This window comes from Pseudopipra pipra, chromosome 18 (genome assembly GCF_036250125.1).
Source record: "Pseudopipra pipra isolate bDixPip1 chromosome 18, bDixPip1.hap1, whole genome shotgun sequence".
Taxonomy (NCBI): Eukaryota; Metazoa; Chordata; class Aves; order Passeriformes; family Pipridae; genus Pseudopipra; species Pseudopipra pipra.
Window position 1 is genome coordinate 3854243 of NC_087566.1, and position 16361 is coordinate 3870603.

A 16361-nucleotide genomic window follows, 5' to 3' on the forward strand; every position below is an offset into this window, starting at 1 on the left:
CTTTGAAGTCTTGCTCTTAATATAATTGAGAATTGAGCCATTGTATCTTCAGTGCTTCTGAAGACAAATGTTGGTACCTTACAGTGCTATTGATTGGTATAAAAATAAAGGCTTTATATTAAACCACTTAATGTGACAGAGAAGGGAGAATGCAGCAATTCCTCTAATGTCCTTAGTGCTTCTGTGTCATAGGTAATCTTATTTTTGTTTTACTAATGTACTGGTACCGATTCTCTTCATTTATTTACGTTAACATAAATTTTCAGCCATGTTTGAGAAGTGCAGCTTATGCTGGAAATAGTCCTTGTACAACCACACCATTCTGTTATAGATGTGACAGACCCATACAAAGGAGGCATCAAACATAGGGAGCCTAAATGACATTTTACTGCCCAAACAGCAAAGCCCTGGTGACAGCAATGGGTGTGGAAGGCAGTTGTCTGACTGAGGAATTAGTGCCTGTTTCATATTTTGAGGGGCATATATACAAATTTCATTATCTCTGATAGGCTCTGGAAATTCCCTGTTTTTCATTGTCATGCATCTAGATTTGGATTATTGGTCCATTTTTCTGCATTGGACCAGCCATTTTTTGGTGGGAAAAAAACCAACTCTCATATATATGTACTGAATGATGTTATTTGATTAAACAGGGGGAGCTGGGAAGCAGTAAAACATATTTCAACTTGTGTGTCTTGGGCAAGTGAACAGACACTTCCTTCCACAAAGCTGCCTCAGGCAACATTTTCGATGCAGTGTTCCTGCAGGATGAAGGCACCAGCTAATGCCTGAAGTCCAGCTCTCTTTTCTCTCCTGCACATATTACAGGCAGAGACAGATGGAAACTTGAAATTGCTGGCCTCAGCTCCTGGATCATGTTGGCATCTTTTGCTTCTTAGGGGGCAGCTGCATTCTGCAAAACAGCACCATGCATGTATCTTGATATGTAACCCTAGAAGAGGCCTTCTAAATATAAGTGGGGGTTCTTTGCTGCCATGTGAAGGGAGTCAGCCAGACACTTAAACAACATGTGGTGTGAGCTTCATCAGATTGCAGGGCAAAAAAAAAATCAAGGGGACAATATGAAATGAAATTCTTAGTGTGCCTCCCTGCAGGCACACCCAGCAGTTTACAGCTTATGACTTGAAGATCAGCACTGGCTCTTCAATTTATGTGGTTGCAACCAGAATCCATAAGCAGTGAGGCTCCAGAAGTTGTTGTTTTGTATCTGTATCTTTGGATATGAGCTCACAGTGTGACCTGTGTTCTGCCTTTCAGCCTGCAGATAGGTTGTGTCTGATTGCTGCCCCAGTGTCCATCACTCCCAGCTTCAGTCCAGGTGCATCTGCTGGAACAGTGTGCAAGCATCTCTTCTAGGCTCATTCCCCTACCAGAGCCTAACTCAGTCTGCCAGTTATTTAAGATGGATTTTGCCACTGATTTGCCTCAGTAGGGGGAGAGACAGGGTCATCTACCCAGTTAGTTTTTACTTTGTGTGACTGTGTGTGCACGTGCACTAGATGAGGCATTTAAAGGACTAAATTCTCCAAGGCATCCTTGAACAGATGTGGAACCTACCCTGACTTTGGAGGAGATACCTCCATGCAGAGTCAGAGCCCCCAGAAGGCACAGGCTTCTGGCTGGCTTTAACCCTTCAGGCTGAAACACTACCTGAATGTTGGTTCCCTCTTGTAATCCTCCCATTTCCAACCTCATTTTTAACTAGCAGGTCTGGGAAGGTGTGCAGTGTTGGAATAGGGAAGGGATGCAGTGGTTTGGGAGGGATTTGTGTGTGTGCTCCCAGTTTTCCATCTCCCAGGCACAACGGCATGTTCTGCACGCACAGCCAAGTGTGTGCAACGTCCCTGAAATGTGAGTGAGCCTTTAAGGAGGCTGCCTGACTTCCTCTGCAGCACTCCCTGGCAGCCTGGCAAAGTGGGCTAAATTCAGAAGTGACCTGGAAGGAGGAGGGGGCCAGTGTAAAAATGGAGGAACAAACCTGGAACTCCAAGGTAAAATGAGATATGATAATAAGGAATTTAACCAGAAGGTTTCTACAGTTAAATTTATCCTGTCTTGAACTCCAGGGTAAGTTCTGTTGCTGCTCCTACCTAGCTCACTCTCCATGGCACAGAAGCTACAAGAAGCACTTGCTCATGTGTCCCGTAAAATGTGACTGATGGCATGTCTGAATTTGATCCACCAGCTCATGTCTGAGGATGGCTCCTCTGGGTTTGTCATATCTCGCTGTAGGGCTGAGTCAGCTTTCACTTCACTTGCAGAGACTTCTCTCTGGCTAAGTAAGCTTGGATCATGGCAAGGAAAAAGAACTTTGCCAGATATCAACTGATTCTTCAGGACTTTAAACTGTGTGGTGTGAGGCTTTAGGGCACTGCATTTCTTTTTTGACGCCTACTCTGAGGTAAGAGAAGGGGAAACTCCACTGAAATTAAGGGGTGCACACCAGAGCAGGCTGTGTGATTACAGTGAGCCATGACAGCCCCTTCTTCACATTTCAACCTGTGTTCAGTGAGGGCTTAACTGCTTTTTGATTTTAATCAACTGCAGGAGATAATCCCAACAGTGAAAAAGGAGAGATTCTGGCCTAAAGCACAGTGATTGGTGAGTGCCATCCCTCACTTTTGTGCCTGAAGGGTCTGTAAGGCCATTCTTCACCCCATCTAATACAAGATATGCATTCCCCTAAACAGATCTCTCCTGACCTCAGATCCTGTTTGGTCCTTACTCTCTTTTAAAATGAGTCAGCTGATGAAGAAAGATGGTAAGTGATATCTCCAAGGGGGTAGAATGACTCAGTAGTAATGTTGTCACTTCACTTGACCCCTCAGCCCGTACAGCACCAAAAGTGCTCTGTAATGATTGTTAGAACCTTGACCAGGTCTGCTGAATCTCATCCTCTTACAAGCCAAGAACCAAATTGCCTTAAAATTAATTTCTGAATAAGATGCTCTGTGTAAGATTTAATAGTCAGGCCAGGTCTAGTTCATATTCACTGAAGAAGGTAGGTGTGAGTGAGGGAAAAAGGAGCTGAGTTTTGCTTGTGGCTACTGTTGTGGTAATTAACAGAGACCACGTGGCTCTTCGTATTCTGCATCTGCTTTTAAAACCCCACATGGCTCTAGGAGGTGTTGTAGCACAGTCATGACACCAGATAAAGCATTTAATCAATTAGTTTTATCTTGATTTATGGGCTGTGAACAGTCCAAACGTGGACTGTGCTTTTTTTTTTTTTAAGGGAATTTCTTATTCAGAATTACTCAGTTACATTTTCCCCCTGATCCTTTTACCCCCCCATGTTGGGAGTGCTTAGTGGGGGCTAAGCCTGAGTAGCCTGTTGCTGTGTCTCCCATCTGAGAGATGTGGCATTTCAGAAAACTAGAGAGTTGTGATAAATTATTTCAATGGCAAGTGACACTCTGACGTTCTCACTAGGGAAGTTAACAAGGAGCCTCATCTGTGACACGTGGAAATCCTGATGGAAAAATGTGAACCAGCTTCCCATCTGTTTCATCCTCATCTAGAACTAAGAGAAGGAAGGTTAAGACAGGTATGTAAAGGGGGCAGAGGTAGAAAAGATATTTTGTAGTCTTCCTTTGGAACATAGAGGCTGGTCCTGGAGGCAGTAGAAGAGGTGGAGTTTTTATGCCTTTCAGGCTGGAAAGCATGGATGGAGGCAAAAAGTCATAGATGCTGTTAAAGGGAGAAGCAAAACCCCAGGGTTCCAGAAAATCAGTGGGTGGATGAGCTCTGCCAGGGCCTTGTGGCATGTCTTTAGATAATCTCTTGCTTCCCACATCTCCTGCATTAACAGCTGTGAGGGAATTGGGCTCCCACTCAAGCTGATGGGAGAAAACAGCCCCCCAGTGAATGTGAGGACTGTGCCTGCAGACGTGCCCGTGAGGAGGCAGGGGATGAATTAGTTTTCACGGTGTAATTTCATCCTGCCCTTGATATTCACGGGGACCAGCACCTCACAAAATGAGTTATGTGCTGATTGCTCCAGGACTGTGCTACACCCACACCCACCAGTCACAGCGAGGGAAGACAAGAATCGGGGTTGAAAAGGGACCAGTCATGGGGAAAAGGGGGAGGAGAAGCCAGCAAGAGGCCGACATACCTGTGGACAGGACAGAGGCCATGGACACAGGCAACTCCCAAAGGTTTTGGCACTTAGCACAACCCAGATCCATCACCATGTAGGGAGGAACCACCACATTTTAATATCAGACTTTAAACTGAATAATGCTTGTAACCTACCACAGACTGGTTACCACAGCCTCGTGAGCTATTAGCAGTCCTTACCCTGCAGTTTATTACCTCTCTGTGGTTCTCAGAAGTATCAATAACTATTGCAAAGAAGTAAGGGCAGGCCCCAAGTGAAGGTCCTGTTGCCTGCAACGGGCCTGCCTGGCTGTTGTGCAGATCATCACAATGGCAAGAGATGGAGCCCTGCTCTGCAGACACAGTCAGCACACACAGAGGTGTGTGCACTGGTACTGGCCAAAAAAAGAACTTGGGGAGAACACAAGGATTGAGTTTGGAGACCAGGAGTTTAGGAGCACTGAGCTGTGTGAAATACCCAAATAACAGCAGCTGTATTTTATATCAGGGAGCTGTTCTGCAGGGGCTGGGGAAGAGCTGCCTGCACAAGTTGCCCTTGCACCCCTCTGGCAGGTTATCCTGTGCCTGGGGTGTTGGACACACCAAAGACAGATCAGGAGCCAGCCCTGGGTCCGCCGTGGGGCAGAGCAAATCCATCTGTCCTGACAGAATTCTTCCCACGGTGTAACAGCATTCCACCGGGACACAGTTCGACTTGGTAGGAATCCTTCTGCCTGTTTGCAGGTTGCTTCTGCTGGTTATTAAGAAAAAGTAGCTTCAGTAGCTGTGATGCAGGGCATGTGCACTGCTCAGGTTTACTGGTTGCCCAGGGAGGTGGCAGAGTCACCGTTCCTGGAGGTGTTTGAGAAGAGCGTGGATGTGGCATCAGTGCCATGGTCTGGGTCAGAGATGGTGTGGGGTCAGAGGTTGGACTTGGTGATCTCAGCGGTCTTCTCCAACCTGGTTGATGCTGTGTTAGAAAAGTAGAAGAAAGACAGCGACAGCTGGTGAAGAGCAAAGGGTAAACCGAGATTGTGTGATTGAGAATTCGTAGAGAAATATATAAGTGTTATTTCATATGGGAAACATTCATCAGTTAAGGGCTCAGACTCCACCGGCGCTTCCTCGCGGGCCGATGGTCCCAGCGCGCCCTGACCGCGGGGCTCAGCGCCCATCCAGGCACTGAGGGGACACGCAATTCCCCGCGGATCCACAACGCTCCTTGGAGAGAGCAGCCGTCCCCTAGCACCGGGAGGGAGCCGGGGATGGAGCCGGGGGCGGAGCAGCACCGGAACGCCCGCGCCGGGCTCGGTTCCCAGCCGCGGGCCGGACCGGGCGGAAGCGGAAGAGCCGCGGCGGGAGCGGCGGGCGGTGGGTGCGGGGCCCGCGGGGCCGGCGCGGGGGGTTCCGTGGGGGACCCGGGCCGGGCTGTGGAGACCCTGCCCCGGGCTGCCAGGCAGGGCTGTGCCGCCCCCGGCGGGACTGGGCGCCTGCGGGAGCCGCGCCGTGTGGGCCGCCCGAGGGGACGCGCCACGCGCATCCGAGCGGGGCGGGAGGAAGGGCTGGGAATCGGGTGCGTTCTGCCTCTCCCGGGGAAAAGCGGGGACCGGAGGGAGCGGCTGTTCCCTCCTCAGGGCAGTAGTCACGGCCCCGAGGCTGCCAGAGCTCAGGGAGCTCATGTTCCAACGCTCTTGGAACATGGTGGGATTTTGGGGTGTGCAGGGCCCGGGGTTTGACTCGATGAGCCTGGTGGGTCCCTTCCAACTCTGCGTATTCTGTGTTTAGAGCCCCTCCCAGCTGCTCTCGGCACCCCCGGCGGGTGACACCCGAGGTAACGTTATTGTGGTGAAGTCACGTTTTTATTTGGCTGGTTTCGAGGCGTTCTGACAGAAAGTTCTACTGATGTTTCGGCCGATGTGGTGGAGCGTTGTGTGCAGGGTGTGCAGAGGGCAAAGAACAAGCCCTTGGCTTGGGAAGACACAACACTTTTGTGCTGCTGACAGAGACCGGCTTGGCCACCCTCTAGAGTGAGCCTGGCAGAGGTGCGCTGGTATTGAGCTGTAGCACATTATGGAGAGTACTTAAAATTGCCACTTAGTGTCTTTGTCCTGAGTGTGGGATCTTCAACTCAGAAACACAGCCCAACAAGCTCTCCTGCCTGCTGATGTTCTGGCTTCGAAAGTAACCTGTGTTAACCTGGCTTTTCCTGCTCTTTTAGATCCTGGGAAATGGGGAACACGAGCAGCGAGCGGGCGGGGCTGGAGCGCCATGGGCACAAAGGAGCCCGAGGGGACGGCACAGGAGGAGCCACCAAGGAGGGGGACCGGCCAAAGATCCTCATGGACAGCCCTGAGGATGCAGACTTGTTCCACTCAGAGGAAATGAAGGTGATTTGTTCTTGTCTTTCAGCGTTACTGGCTTGGCGCTGCTGCCAGTTGTGGGGCTGTTTGTTACCAACCTGCAGTGATTCTGTTGTTGAGTTTACACCAAATGGACCATCCCCCTTGCTTCCCATGCCAAGGAGAGAGAGGGCACTGATAAGGAGTGTAATGGCATGGTTTCCAGCAAGAACTGAGTGTAGAAAAGCTGAAAAGTAGCCGGCTCAAAGGACAGTACCCCCCTCAGCTTCCTGTGAATCCTTAAGGCCTTTGCAGTTACCAGTGACATTTTACCTGTCTATTCCATATCAAAAGATCTGTTATTTTTTTTAGTCAGTGTTAGATGGGTTGTTAGAAGTGTCTCGCTGCATATCGTGTTTCATAAGAACATCTAACAGAAAATTACACTTAGATTTTGGCTGTTGGACAGAACTGTTTCCTACAGGCAGCTCATGGTCTTTCTGCCAGCTCTAATTCTGTGCCTACAGTATTTGTACAATCTAATGCTTCATAAGTATTTCTCCTTATTTTTCTTCCTCTTCTTATATCTGTGTATTTTGAAAGCTTTGGTGATCTCAAGTAATTTCTTTTTAACCCAATTGGGGCTGGAGGCAGTGGCATTGTTTTGCCTTCCACTCTTTCTGCAAATTTGGAAGGCTTTAGCATCTTTGCACAATTGTACAAATGAACTTGTGAACTGCATCTAGAAGTGCAGTTTATATTCCCCATCTGACAAAAACTACTTGTAGAACTTTTACCTTAGAGAATTATGCCTGAGGGCAGAAAAAGCCTTCAGTACAACACAGGTTGCCTAAGTGTTCCAGGAAAGAATTCTTTTCGGATTCAGACGTTGTTTTTGCAGGCTCCATTGGAGAAAGAGGAATTTCTGGCTTGGCAGCAGGACCTGGAGGTGAACGATAAAACCCCCACTCAGGCTCGGCCCACGGTGTTTCGCTGGACTGGAGGAGGGAAAGAAGTTTATTTGTCAGGGTCCTTCAACAACTGGAGCAAAATTCCCCTGACAAGGAGGTAACAAACTGCTGCTGCAGTGGTGCTCCTCAGGGACTGGGAGAGCTCAGTGCTGTCAGAAAGGTGGTCAGTGGATGGATGGGGATTGTGCTTGGATTTACTGCTCCTTAAACCTGTGATAAGAACCTGCCTTTTTGGTTCTCGGGTGGCACAGGAGGGAAGCTGAGCTGTGTGTCAGTTTTAAAGGAGTGATTTGTTCACTGGGCACCACACAGGAATGACCCAAAGCACTCCCTGTTGTGCAGTCTGTGCCTGGGGTGGGGAAGGGAAAGCTGGTTCTAAGCACAGTGTCTCTGATGACACCTGGATGTCTTTGCCATATCAGTGGCTTTTTTCCGGCTCAAAGGGTCCAGGAAACTCTGAGCCTGGGACACGGCACAAATGAGAGAATAAATCCATATTAAGGTCCCAACTGCTTCTTCCTACCAGAGAGCTCTGGAGCTCTGCTTCTTCAGTACCTGAATAAGTATTTCATTTAAACCAATGTGGGTTTTTTTCAAAAATTTAAAACTTAATGTATGGCAGAGAATCTGAGTTTTAACTGTTGATCTGAGCCCTGTTGTCTGTCAACAGTGACTGATCTACCAGGTCCTGGTGTGTCTTATCTCAGTGAGTGGCTGCCTGCACTGTCATTGGTGCAGAAGGGTCTTAATTTCTAAGGAAACTTGAGGGAGGAGCACTGTGGCCTGATAAAATGGCATGGGAGGATTGTTCTGTGCATGTGAAATAAATTATTGAGAGAGGAGCTGGAAGAAAGGCCAGTGGAACATCAGTATTGCTGTCATACTCTTAAGTGGAAAGCCTGGGAGACAGGAAATGGTGAAATGAATATGGAAGAAGGATAAAAATATCTCTTTATCAAAAAGAGAAGAAAAAAACAGGTTTGTTCTGTTTCTGTTGTCAGATTATGCATTCTGGGAAAGGGGTGTTTATACCTCTTTAGAGGCTGGATAAAATCACATTACTGAACCCAGTACAATCAAGTAGGAGTGCTTGTTATTCCAAACTGAAATTTCACATCCAGCTCTGTGGTGGGATGCTTGCACTCCATACCTGAGCAGAAGGGAAGTGGCAGTTGAGCATCAACTGTTTCTCAGCTTTCTGAGATGCTGGTAAAGCCTTCTGAAGAATCAGGAGGTTCACAGCACAGGAGTAGATTGCCAAGCAGCAGCTCTTCAGCCCCAAAGTAACTCAGAAGTATCGAGTTGCTGCTTTTATCCAATCATTATTCATGTATTTCCTAGGCATTTGGGAAATGCAATTTATGATGGCAAATACTGAAAGGGAAGGAAATAGGAGAAAGCTGATCTTGTTCCATCAGCAGGAGTCTCACAGATAAAATGAGGTCTCGTGTCCTAACAAGTAACGTGAAGATGTGAGGGTGACTTTACAAAAGCTCAGTGCCAGTTACTTGATGTCAGGAGTGTGGGGGAACTTACTGTCACTGAGGAAATGATCATTAATGATAATTGATTCTTTACCTTTAGATTGCAGCAGAGATTCTCTTAAATGTGGCACTGCCTTTTTAAGGTTTTGCACGTTACAGAGGCTTGTGCTCTGTGTCACATTGTGTGTCACAGTTTATAGACAATGTACTTTTCAGAGCCTTTCAGGGCTGATTGTTTGTCTTAAATTCCAGTCACAATAACTTTGTGGCAATCCTGGACCTGCCAGAAGGAGAGCACCAGTACAAGTTCTTTGTGGATGGGCAGTGGACACATGATCCTGCAGAGGTAATGTTTGCTTTGAGTCACTATTTATTGATTGATGCACCTGAGGATGAGAAACTGGCTGGTTTCTCTCCCAAGAGCTGGTCCTTTCAGAGAGAAGGCATCAGTTAACAGCAGAAACTGGCTGTTGAAGCTGGTGAGAGAGAGGTTTCTGATCCCAGCTGGAGTAGTGGCAGCATCAGACTGAACCACAGAAGGCAGGAGATGTAACAAAAGAGGGACAGGATCTCTTGGCCACTGGTTTATAAGCGGTGCCAAGCTTTTCTTGCCTGGTGCCAAACTGCCTTTTAGAGCACTGTAGCAATGCTGACAGCCCAGGTCTCGCTGTGCTGCACTGGCTGGCTGTGCCAGGATGTTGCTGTTGCTGCTCTAGTAGTCCTGTAATTGTGCCAAAATCTACCAGGCCTGTTCTTGTGCTATAAAATGAATTTTGACCCCAGCCCACCCAGCAGTCCTCACCTGCTTCAGAAGTCTGCATTCACACCTGCTGGTTCCTTCTTGCTGTCTTGGCAAGCCTTACAGAATTTACTTTACAGTACATTCAGCTCTTGGAACCCCCTGCCTTGAACTCCAGCCTTAGCTTTGTAGCAAACCAGCAGTACCAGCCATGCTGCATCCTGCATCAGGCCTTGCAGGTCTGAGCCTGGCTCCATGAGCCCTGTAGAGCTGGAAGTGAAGCTTAGCTCCTGGTGTCACTGGTAGCTTCAGCCCAGACCTGACCCTCTCCTTGTCTGTAGCCCAAGAATTGACCAAGTGCTGTGGGCCTGGCAGGTTCCACAGGCATTTTCCCCTCCCAGTCCTTAATCCTGTATTTGCTCTTATCATAAAACTAACTGAACTCTTTTCATATCTGGTTCCATCATATTTTAAAAGCAATATACCTCATCCTTGGTAATGCTGATTGTGTAGTTTTGAGAATCCAATAGTCCTACAAGCTTTTTTAATTCTGATTTTTGTATCTTACCTCTCCCCAGCCAGTAGTAACCAGCCAGCTGGGTACTGTCAACAACATCATCCAGGTGAAGAAAACTGACTTTGAAGTATTTGATGCTTTGATGGTGGACTCCCAGAAATGTTCAGACATGTCTGGTATGAGCTTATTGGTAATTTTATGTCACACTTTTTAGAGCTGTTAAAAATTTCATTTTCCTTTTTATCTGGAGTTAAAGCTCCAGTACAGATTAATCCACACTTGTGTCAGGCCCTGTGGATGTGAGCAGGAATCACAAATCACAAAGGAAGAATGTGGAATGCACAGAGGGAGCCTCTGACAGAGCAACACTGTGGATCTGATGAGGAGGGGCTCATGGGTGCTTAATAACTGTTTCTTTGCCCCTGCAATGAGCAGTGGCTGGTTTTAGGGCACTCGTTGGTGGACCAGTCTCTGCTTTACCACATTAAACCAATGCTGACAGCCTACATTGCTCCTAATTCCATCTTCCTCTGCTAAGGAAGTGGCTGAGGGGGTCAGAAGTTGCACATTAAGAGGTAGAAATTAGGTGCATTTAGCAGTGCTAACACAGGCTTGGGAATGTATCATATTCCCCCAGTGTAATAAAAATTATCTGTATCTTAGAATAATACAAACATTTTTTTTGTCTTAAGTTTCATATTCTAGTGTAACAGAAGAGAGGTAGAATTTAGCTTGAGCCATGTCTGAACTCAGCCTTGCCACCTGCTTGTTACAGAGCTCTGCAGGGATGGAGACCACGACTGAAGCAGTACCTTACACCCTCCTTTGAGCCCGAGGCAGGAGGTGTGTTTGGTTGGCTTTTGCCCTGGACAAACCCTTTTTGGAGAAAGTGTTATTTGTGAGACAAAGCCAGGAGGAGATTCTAGTAGGTGCCTTCCCTGCATGTGCTGTGAGAGCATTTCCTTAGACTGGTTTAGGCTCTGAAGAACTCTTTCCATAACCCTGTCTCTGTACAGGAGTAGCAGTTTCCTTTCACAGGTACATCCTGGTTTTGTGGTTCCCCCGGAGGTAACACAGAGCAGCCTGTGGACTATGGAATGTTTGCTGGAGAAGTGCTGGGCAGAGATGACAGAGGAGTTCTGGAGTGCAGTCAGGCCCTCAGAACTCTGCTGCCCAAATCCTCAGCTTGTTTCAAGTCAGACTTTGGCATCTTAAATCTCCTCTTGGGCAGTGACTGATCCTCTGGCACTGCACCAGTGGCTGCAGTTGTTGTACTTAGGTGCCATTGATTTCTTTCGGTACCTCTAAAGAACAGATATTCTTACAGACTATTTAAGATTAAATATTTACCATCTCTCTGGCAGAGCTGTCAAGTTCACCCCCAGGACCATATCACCAGGAGCCCTATGTTTGCAAGGCAGAGGAACGCTTTAAGTCACCACCTATTCTCCCCCCACACCTGTTGCAGGTCATCCTGAACAAGGACACAGGCATTTCTGTGAGTACTTTAGCTTGTTTTGCTGAGTAATGGCCTTGAGAGTGGAAACAGATGGGGAGAAAATCTGGGAACAGACAGGAGACAGCTTAGGAAAAACCTTCGGATAGTTGCCATGTTGGTAAGTTTTTTATTATGTATGTCCAGATGGATTCATCTGAAGTAAATTTATTTTTCTACTTGACTCTCTTCAAAATTGAGAACTAGATTGCTGTTTTTCTCCCAAAACCTTAATCTTCTGAACTGCTAAGAAGCCAGAAGCACATAAGAGGTAGTTGCTGTTTGTTTCATGGTCATGGTGAGGATGAAGAGGGTTTCACCCAGAGGAGTCCTGGGTTGTTCTGAAGCAGTGACTGTTTGTGGTGGGCTCAGGGTAAGCAGCAGTGTTGTACTGGGGGTATGGCTGCTTACAGACAGTGTTTGTCACCCATCAGCTGTGGTGGGTGAACTGTAAGTTCTGTTATTTTCACACTGTCTCCCTTTCTCTTCTTCCCAGTGCGATCCCGCTCTGCTCCCTGAACCCAACCACGTCATGTTGAACCACCTCTACGCGCTTTCCATCAAGGTGAGAGGCCTGGGCATGTTCCCCACGGGGGTAGATTTAGTTATCTGTGTCACATGCTCACTTGTTTTCCATCTCCTGTAGGATGGAGTGATGGTGCTCAGTGCTACACATCGTTACAAGAAGAAATACGTGACTACTTTGCTGTACAAGCCAATATGAGCATCATAGTTGTTTGTGACCAATTGTTCTGGGCCAGTGCAGTCTCAGAAAAAAATGCTTCACTTAACCAAACATACTTCTGCTCTGTGCTGTAGCAAATGAACTCTGATTTCATATTGTTTCTGAGACTTCCAGGTTCTCCCGTATTTGCCTTATTTTCCTAGTACCACCCTGGAAGTTCTTGGAAATGGCAGCTTCATGGCAACTACACAGGTGGCAAAGGTGTCAGTGCCCATTGTCAGCTCAGTTAAAAAACCACCAGTTTAATTAGGCTGCAAAATGTGAGGGCAGCAGCAGATCAAAGAGCTTTAGCAGCAGGGCAGGCTCTGAGTCTGCCAGCCCAAAGTCTAGAAAGTTCAGGATTCTTGTGGAATCTGATTTGAGCATAACACTCAGCAAAAGCAAGCTTATTACTGCTTCCATAGCTCATCAAACACAATCATTTCAGTAGCAAGTTCCAAACTTGCGTGGCTGAAGTAAGTGTGAATATTGATGATCTGTTTTTGTAGCAGCCTTTTCTGGGCAAAATCAGCAACATAATCACCTACAAGCTCGTTATTATTTTACGGTAGACTGGGGTGCACGGTTTCTACTGTGAATAGCTCTGTAGTTTTTCTCTTCAGGAGAACTGAAATACTTTTCCCCTGTGGAATTTCTGGTAAAGACAATTGTTTTTAATGGCTGGATTTTTCTGTAAATCGTAAATGTGTCTTGGCAGTAATCTGCTTTTTGAAACCGGTTTCTCTTGCTGTCACTGATGAGGACTTCCTTAAGCTGGCATAGGTAGCTGTAAGGAAATGGATGGACTCAGTTTAGGAATTAGTTCCTCAGTAAGAGCCTGAAGGTGACTGTAAGTGTCCTGTGTCCCAGTGGCCAAACTTGCCCCTCGGTGTCCGCAGTTGCAGCCTGTTGGCTGCAGCAGCACCGCAGCCCTCTGTGCCAGGGCTGGAGCTGGGCAATTTTTTATTCTGTTTCTGTTTTCTGAGTGATCAAAGTAATGCCAGGCTGCCTGTACTTGATACTCACAGCCTGTTTTATCCCAAAACAAATGCAACATTAATGCAAACCTGCTGCCAGTGTGCCCCAGGCCTGCCTGGGATGGGCCCTGCTGGGCCCTTCCCTTGGCTTGTGTTGGTGCCTGGGGCACCGTGACTGTGCCAATGATAACCAGCCCTGTCCCACTGTGGGGAGAGCACCCTGCACTGATCTGTGAGGAGTCTGAGTGGGGCCAGAGCTGCAGCAGAGTGGACCAGCCACAGAGGGAGGCTGGTTTGCCATCCTGGGGTCTGTTCACCAGCCTTGTTGCAATATCTCCAGTAGCCGAGTTAGACCTGGGTCCAGTGCAATGGTTTTCTCTGAAAACTCTTTTCTTCATTCTGTGCTATGGATAGTATTTGGTATTCTGAACTACAGAATTGCTTTTGTTTTCAGCCTCTTTAGAAACAAATAAAACATTTTCAAGAGAAGTGGGTGACTTGCTTTGTTATTACCCTTCCCATCTTTGGAAACCTTGCCTTCCATGAGTTGTTATTTTTTTATAACCTGTGATTGCCTGGTTGCAGTTTTATGGCTCAGTGGGTTGTGCAAGCTTTTCATTCAGAGATGCAGCTTGAAACACTTTCTCCACTTGCACTTAGTGAAGACACAGGTGTTGGTGTTTATTTGTGATGCAGGGGAACTTTTTCAGCTGTGTTCACAGAAAGTGGCTGTGAGAATGTATTGACAGAAGTCCTGCAGGGAGGCCTCTTAAATGCTTTCAGTGCCTGCAGGGAAATGACAGCACAAGTTTCTTATTTGAGTGACCCTGAACTAATTTTTTTTTTTTTACTAGAAGAAAAGCTTAGCAGTAGCTTAATAAATTTGGGTTGGTTTTTCTTTTTTTTTTCCTAGTTACAAAAGAAATTTTTCACGTCAGTGACTAAAGGAGCTGAAACCTTGAGACAGGGAGAACAGAAAGGCAGGTGAAAGCATGCACGACTGAAGCGTTGAGGGATTCAGGCTCATTAGTTCTGGCTAAGCTTTATGGATTTTTTTTTCCAATTCCATATATGCATGACTCACTCCAGGCTCTTATCAGTGCTGGTGTGGTGGAACCACAGCATGGAACCAATTATTTTATAAAAAGCTTGTTGCTTTTTCTTTTTTTTAATTTTAATTTTTGCTTTGCAGCCTCTTGCCCTGTCTCAGCTGGCAGAGCACTGGGTACAGGGGCTGCAGCCACCATCAGCTTTTGCAGCCCCAAAAAAGCTGTAGGGGGAACTCAGAGCCCAGGGTGGGGGGCCCAGGCTGTGTGACCAGCTGCTGCCCCACAGGAATGATGATCCATCACCACTTCCACCCTTCCCTGCCCCTGGAATGAGTGAGCCCAGCTGCCCACAGGCCCCAGGGCCTCTCCAGTCAGGGGCAAAGGGTGACAGAGGTGAGATGTTCTCTGGTACCTGTGGCCTCAAGTGACATTCCCAGCAGCCACACCCTTCCTCAGGTAAGAGACAGCCCCCCTCAGACCCCCCATCCCTTTCTCTCCACCAGGAACATCTGCAGGAGAACGAATGAAGGAAGAGGTAAAGGCTGCTTTTATTTTTGGTTTCTGCTGGGGAGGGGTGGGTTTTGGGGTCTTTTTATTGGTTTTTGATAGGTTGTTTTCTGTTTGATGGGTGAATGAATTAATCACTCTGTGTTCCCTTATTGCAATGGGATGAATCAATTCCCTCCAAAGGCAAAAGCTGGATCAAGAGTTGGATTTATTAGCTCACTTACATTCCCCACCCACAGCTCACAGTCTGTGCTGTTATGTTTATTCTTGGCTGTTGCTAGGAGAGCACATTTTTTAAGGTAGATGCAGAGACTTTTGTTACAGTCACTTTTGGGGACTCTGGAGTAAACCAGTACAGAAATAACAAGAGTTCCCTGCCCTCCCCGACCCCATGAATTTCAGCACAGCCTCTGGGGGTCCAGCTGACATGGATTTGTGCAGGGTTTTTGGGAATCAAAAGGCTCGATAAATAATAATTTTTTTTACTCCACCAGTTTCTGGATTAGTTTAGTTTTGTTACAATTCGGATCATGCATCATAGGACTGCAACAATGAGCTTTAAATAAGTATTCTTTGTGCACAGTAAAAGAAATAAAGGAACATTGAACAAGTCAGCATTTCATCATATACATCATAGTAGGCACAATAGATAAATCAAGCAGCTCGGGGTTTATGTAGAGCATTTTTCATGGAGAATGTCATGTAGACCAAAACGTAAGAGGAGCCATTGGTAACCCACCCCCACAGCCTCCAACAAGCCCTTTGTCAGGGCTGAGGGGGTGGCTATGTGCACAGAACCAAAAACACTGAACAGTAGGAGGACAAATTAAGTTACTGTAGGCAGCAGTGTGAATATTAAAAACCTCTTCCTGTGAAAGAATACTTCAGACCCTGTAAAAACTGGTTCAGTTAAAAATAGATGTTATTTACATTTAAGTCTGATCTAGCAAGTTTTCCCAGCAGGTGTAAGTTGAGCTGTACAGTAACTCTGCAGGTTGTACTCAATCTGACTGGATTTGTGAATGGTCTTTTTTTTTTTAAAGTTGCAGCTATTAGGCCTTAAAGCACCAGCATGTTACAGCAGTGGGATGAGGAACTGTCTCTGTCCACTTTGCTACCAGGACGGTGCTGGGATAAATCCCAAACCTGACATTAGATCACACTGTTGTTAATTAAGATGTTTTTTTTCCAGCTCAAGATGCATGGGGTCATTTACCAGGGCAAGACTGTTTTCCCAGATACTCACACATGTTTTACCTCTACCCCTCTCACTGGTGAAGCACACGAGGGCAGGATTTAGCTGTAGGTGTTTGCAGCTGACTGCTGCTCTAGTAAAGGACTTGGATAAATTCACCTGTTGTAGTTCATGTGAACATGCCTGGGGTTGGTGAAGCCACTTACAACTACTTGTTCAGGGAATGATGAGTATTAAATGCT

The 16361-nt window shown here is 46.8% G+C and overlaps 1 protein-coding gene across 4 annotated transcripts; it reads left to right on the plus strand.

Moving 5' to 3' along the window:
- Positions 1 to 2073: 2073 nt before the first annotated feature.
- On the plus strand, positions 2074 to 13857 carry PRKAB1 (protein kinase AMP-activated non-catalytic subunit beta 1). Of its 4 annotated transcripts, XM_064674720.1 has the most exons (10): positions 2074 to 2622; positions 2712 to 2782; positions 3454 to 3568; positions 6341 to 6509; positions 7363 to 7529; positions 9169 to 9262; positions 10234 to 10348; positions 11537 to 11670; positions 12164 to 12232; positions 12314 to 13857. In XM_064674720.1, exons 4-10 carry the CDS (start codon positions 6351 to 6353, stop codon positions 12389 to 12391), a joined length of 816 nt encoding a protein of 271 aa, XP_064530790.1. In that variant the 5' UTR covers positions 2074 to 2622; positions 2712 to 2782; positions 3454 to 3568; positions 6341 to 6350; the 3' UTR covers positions 12392 to 13857. The 4 variants fall into 4 exon arrangements, with proteins under 4 accessions (XP_064530790.1, XP_064530791.1, XP_064530793.1 ...); XM_064674721.1 differs by lacking the exon at positions 2074 to 2622 and having other exon boundaries at positions 2706 to 2782; XM_064674723.1 differs by lacking the exons at positions 2074 to 2622; positions 2712 to 2782; positions 3454 to 3568 and adding an exon at positions 5394 to 5493.
- The last annotated feature ends 2504 nt before the right edge of the window (positions 13858 to 16361 follow it).

Excerpts from the sequence above, each read along its gene's own strand:
- PRKAB1 (XM_064674720.1), top strand. The coding sequence starts at position 6,351 with ATGGGGAACACGAGCAGCGAGCGGGCGGGGCTGGAGCGCCATGGGCAC. Across the intron at positions 7,530-9,168 it reads AAAATTCCCCTGACAAGGAG|TCACAATAACTTTGTGGCAA; the intron begins GTAACAAACTGC and ends CTTAAATTCCAG. Across the intron at positions 12,233-12,313 it reads TCTACGCGCTTTCCATCAAG|GATGGAGTGATGGTGCTCAG; the intron begins GTGAGAGGCCTG and ends CATCTCCTGTAG.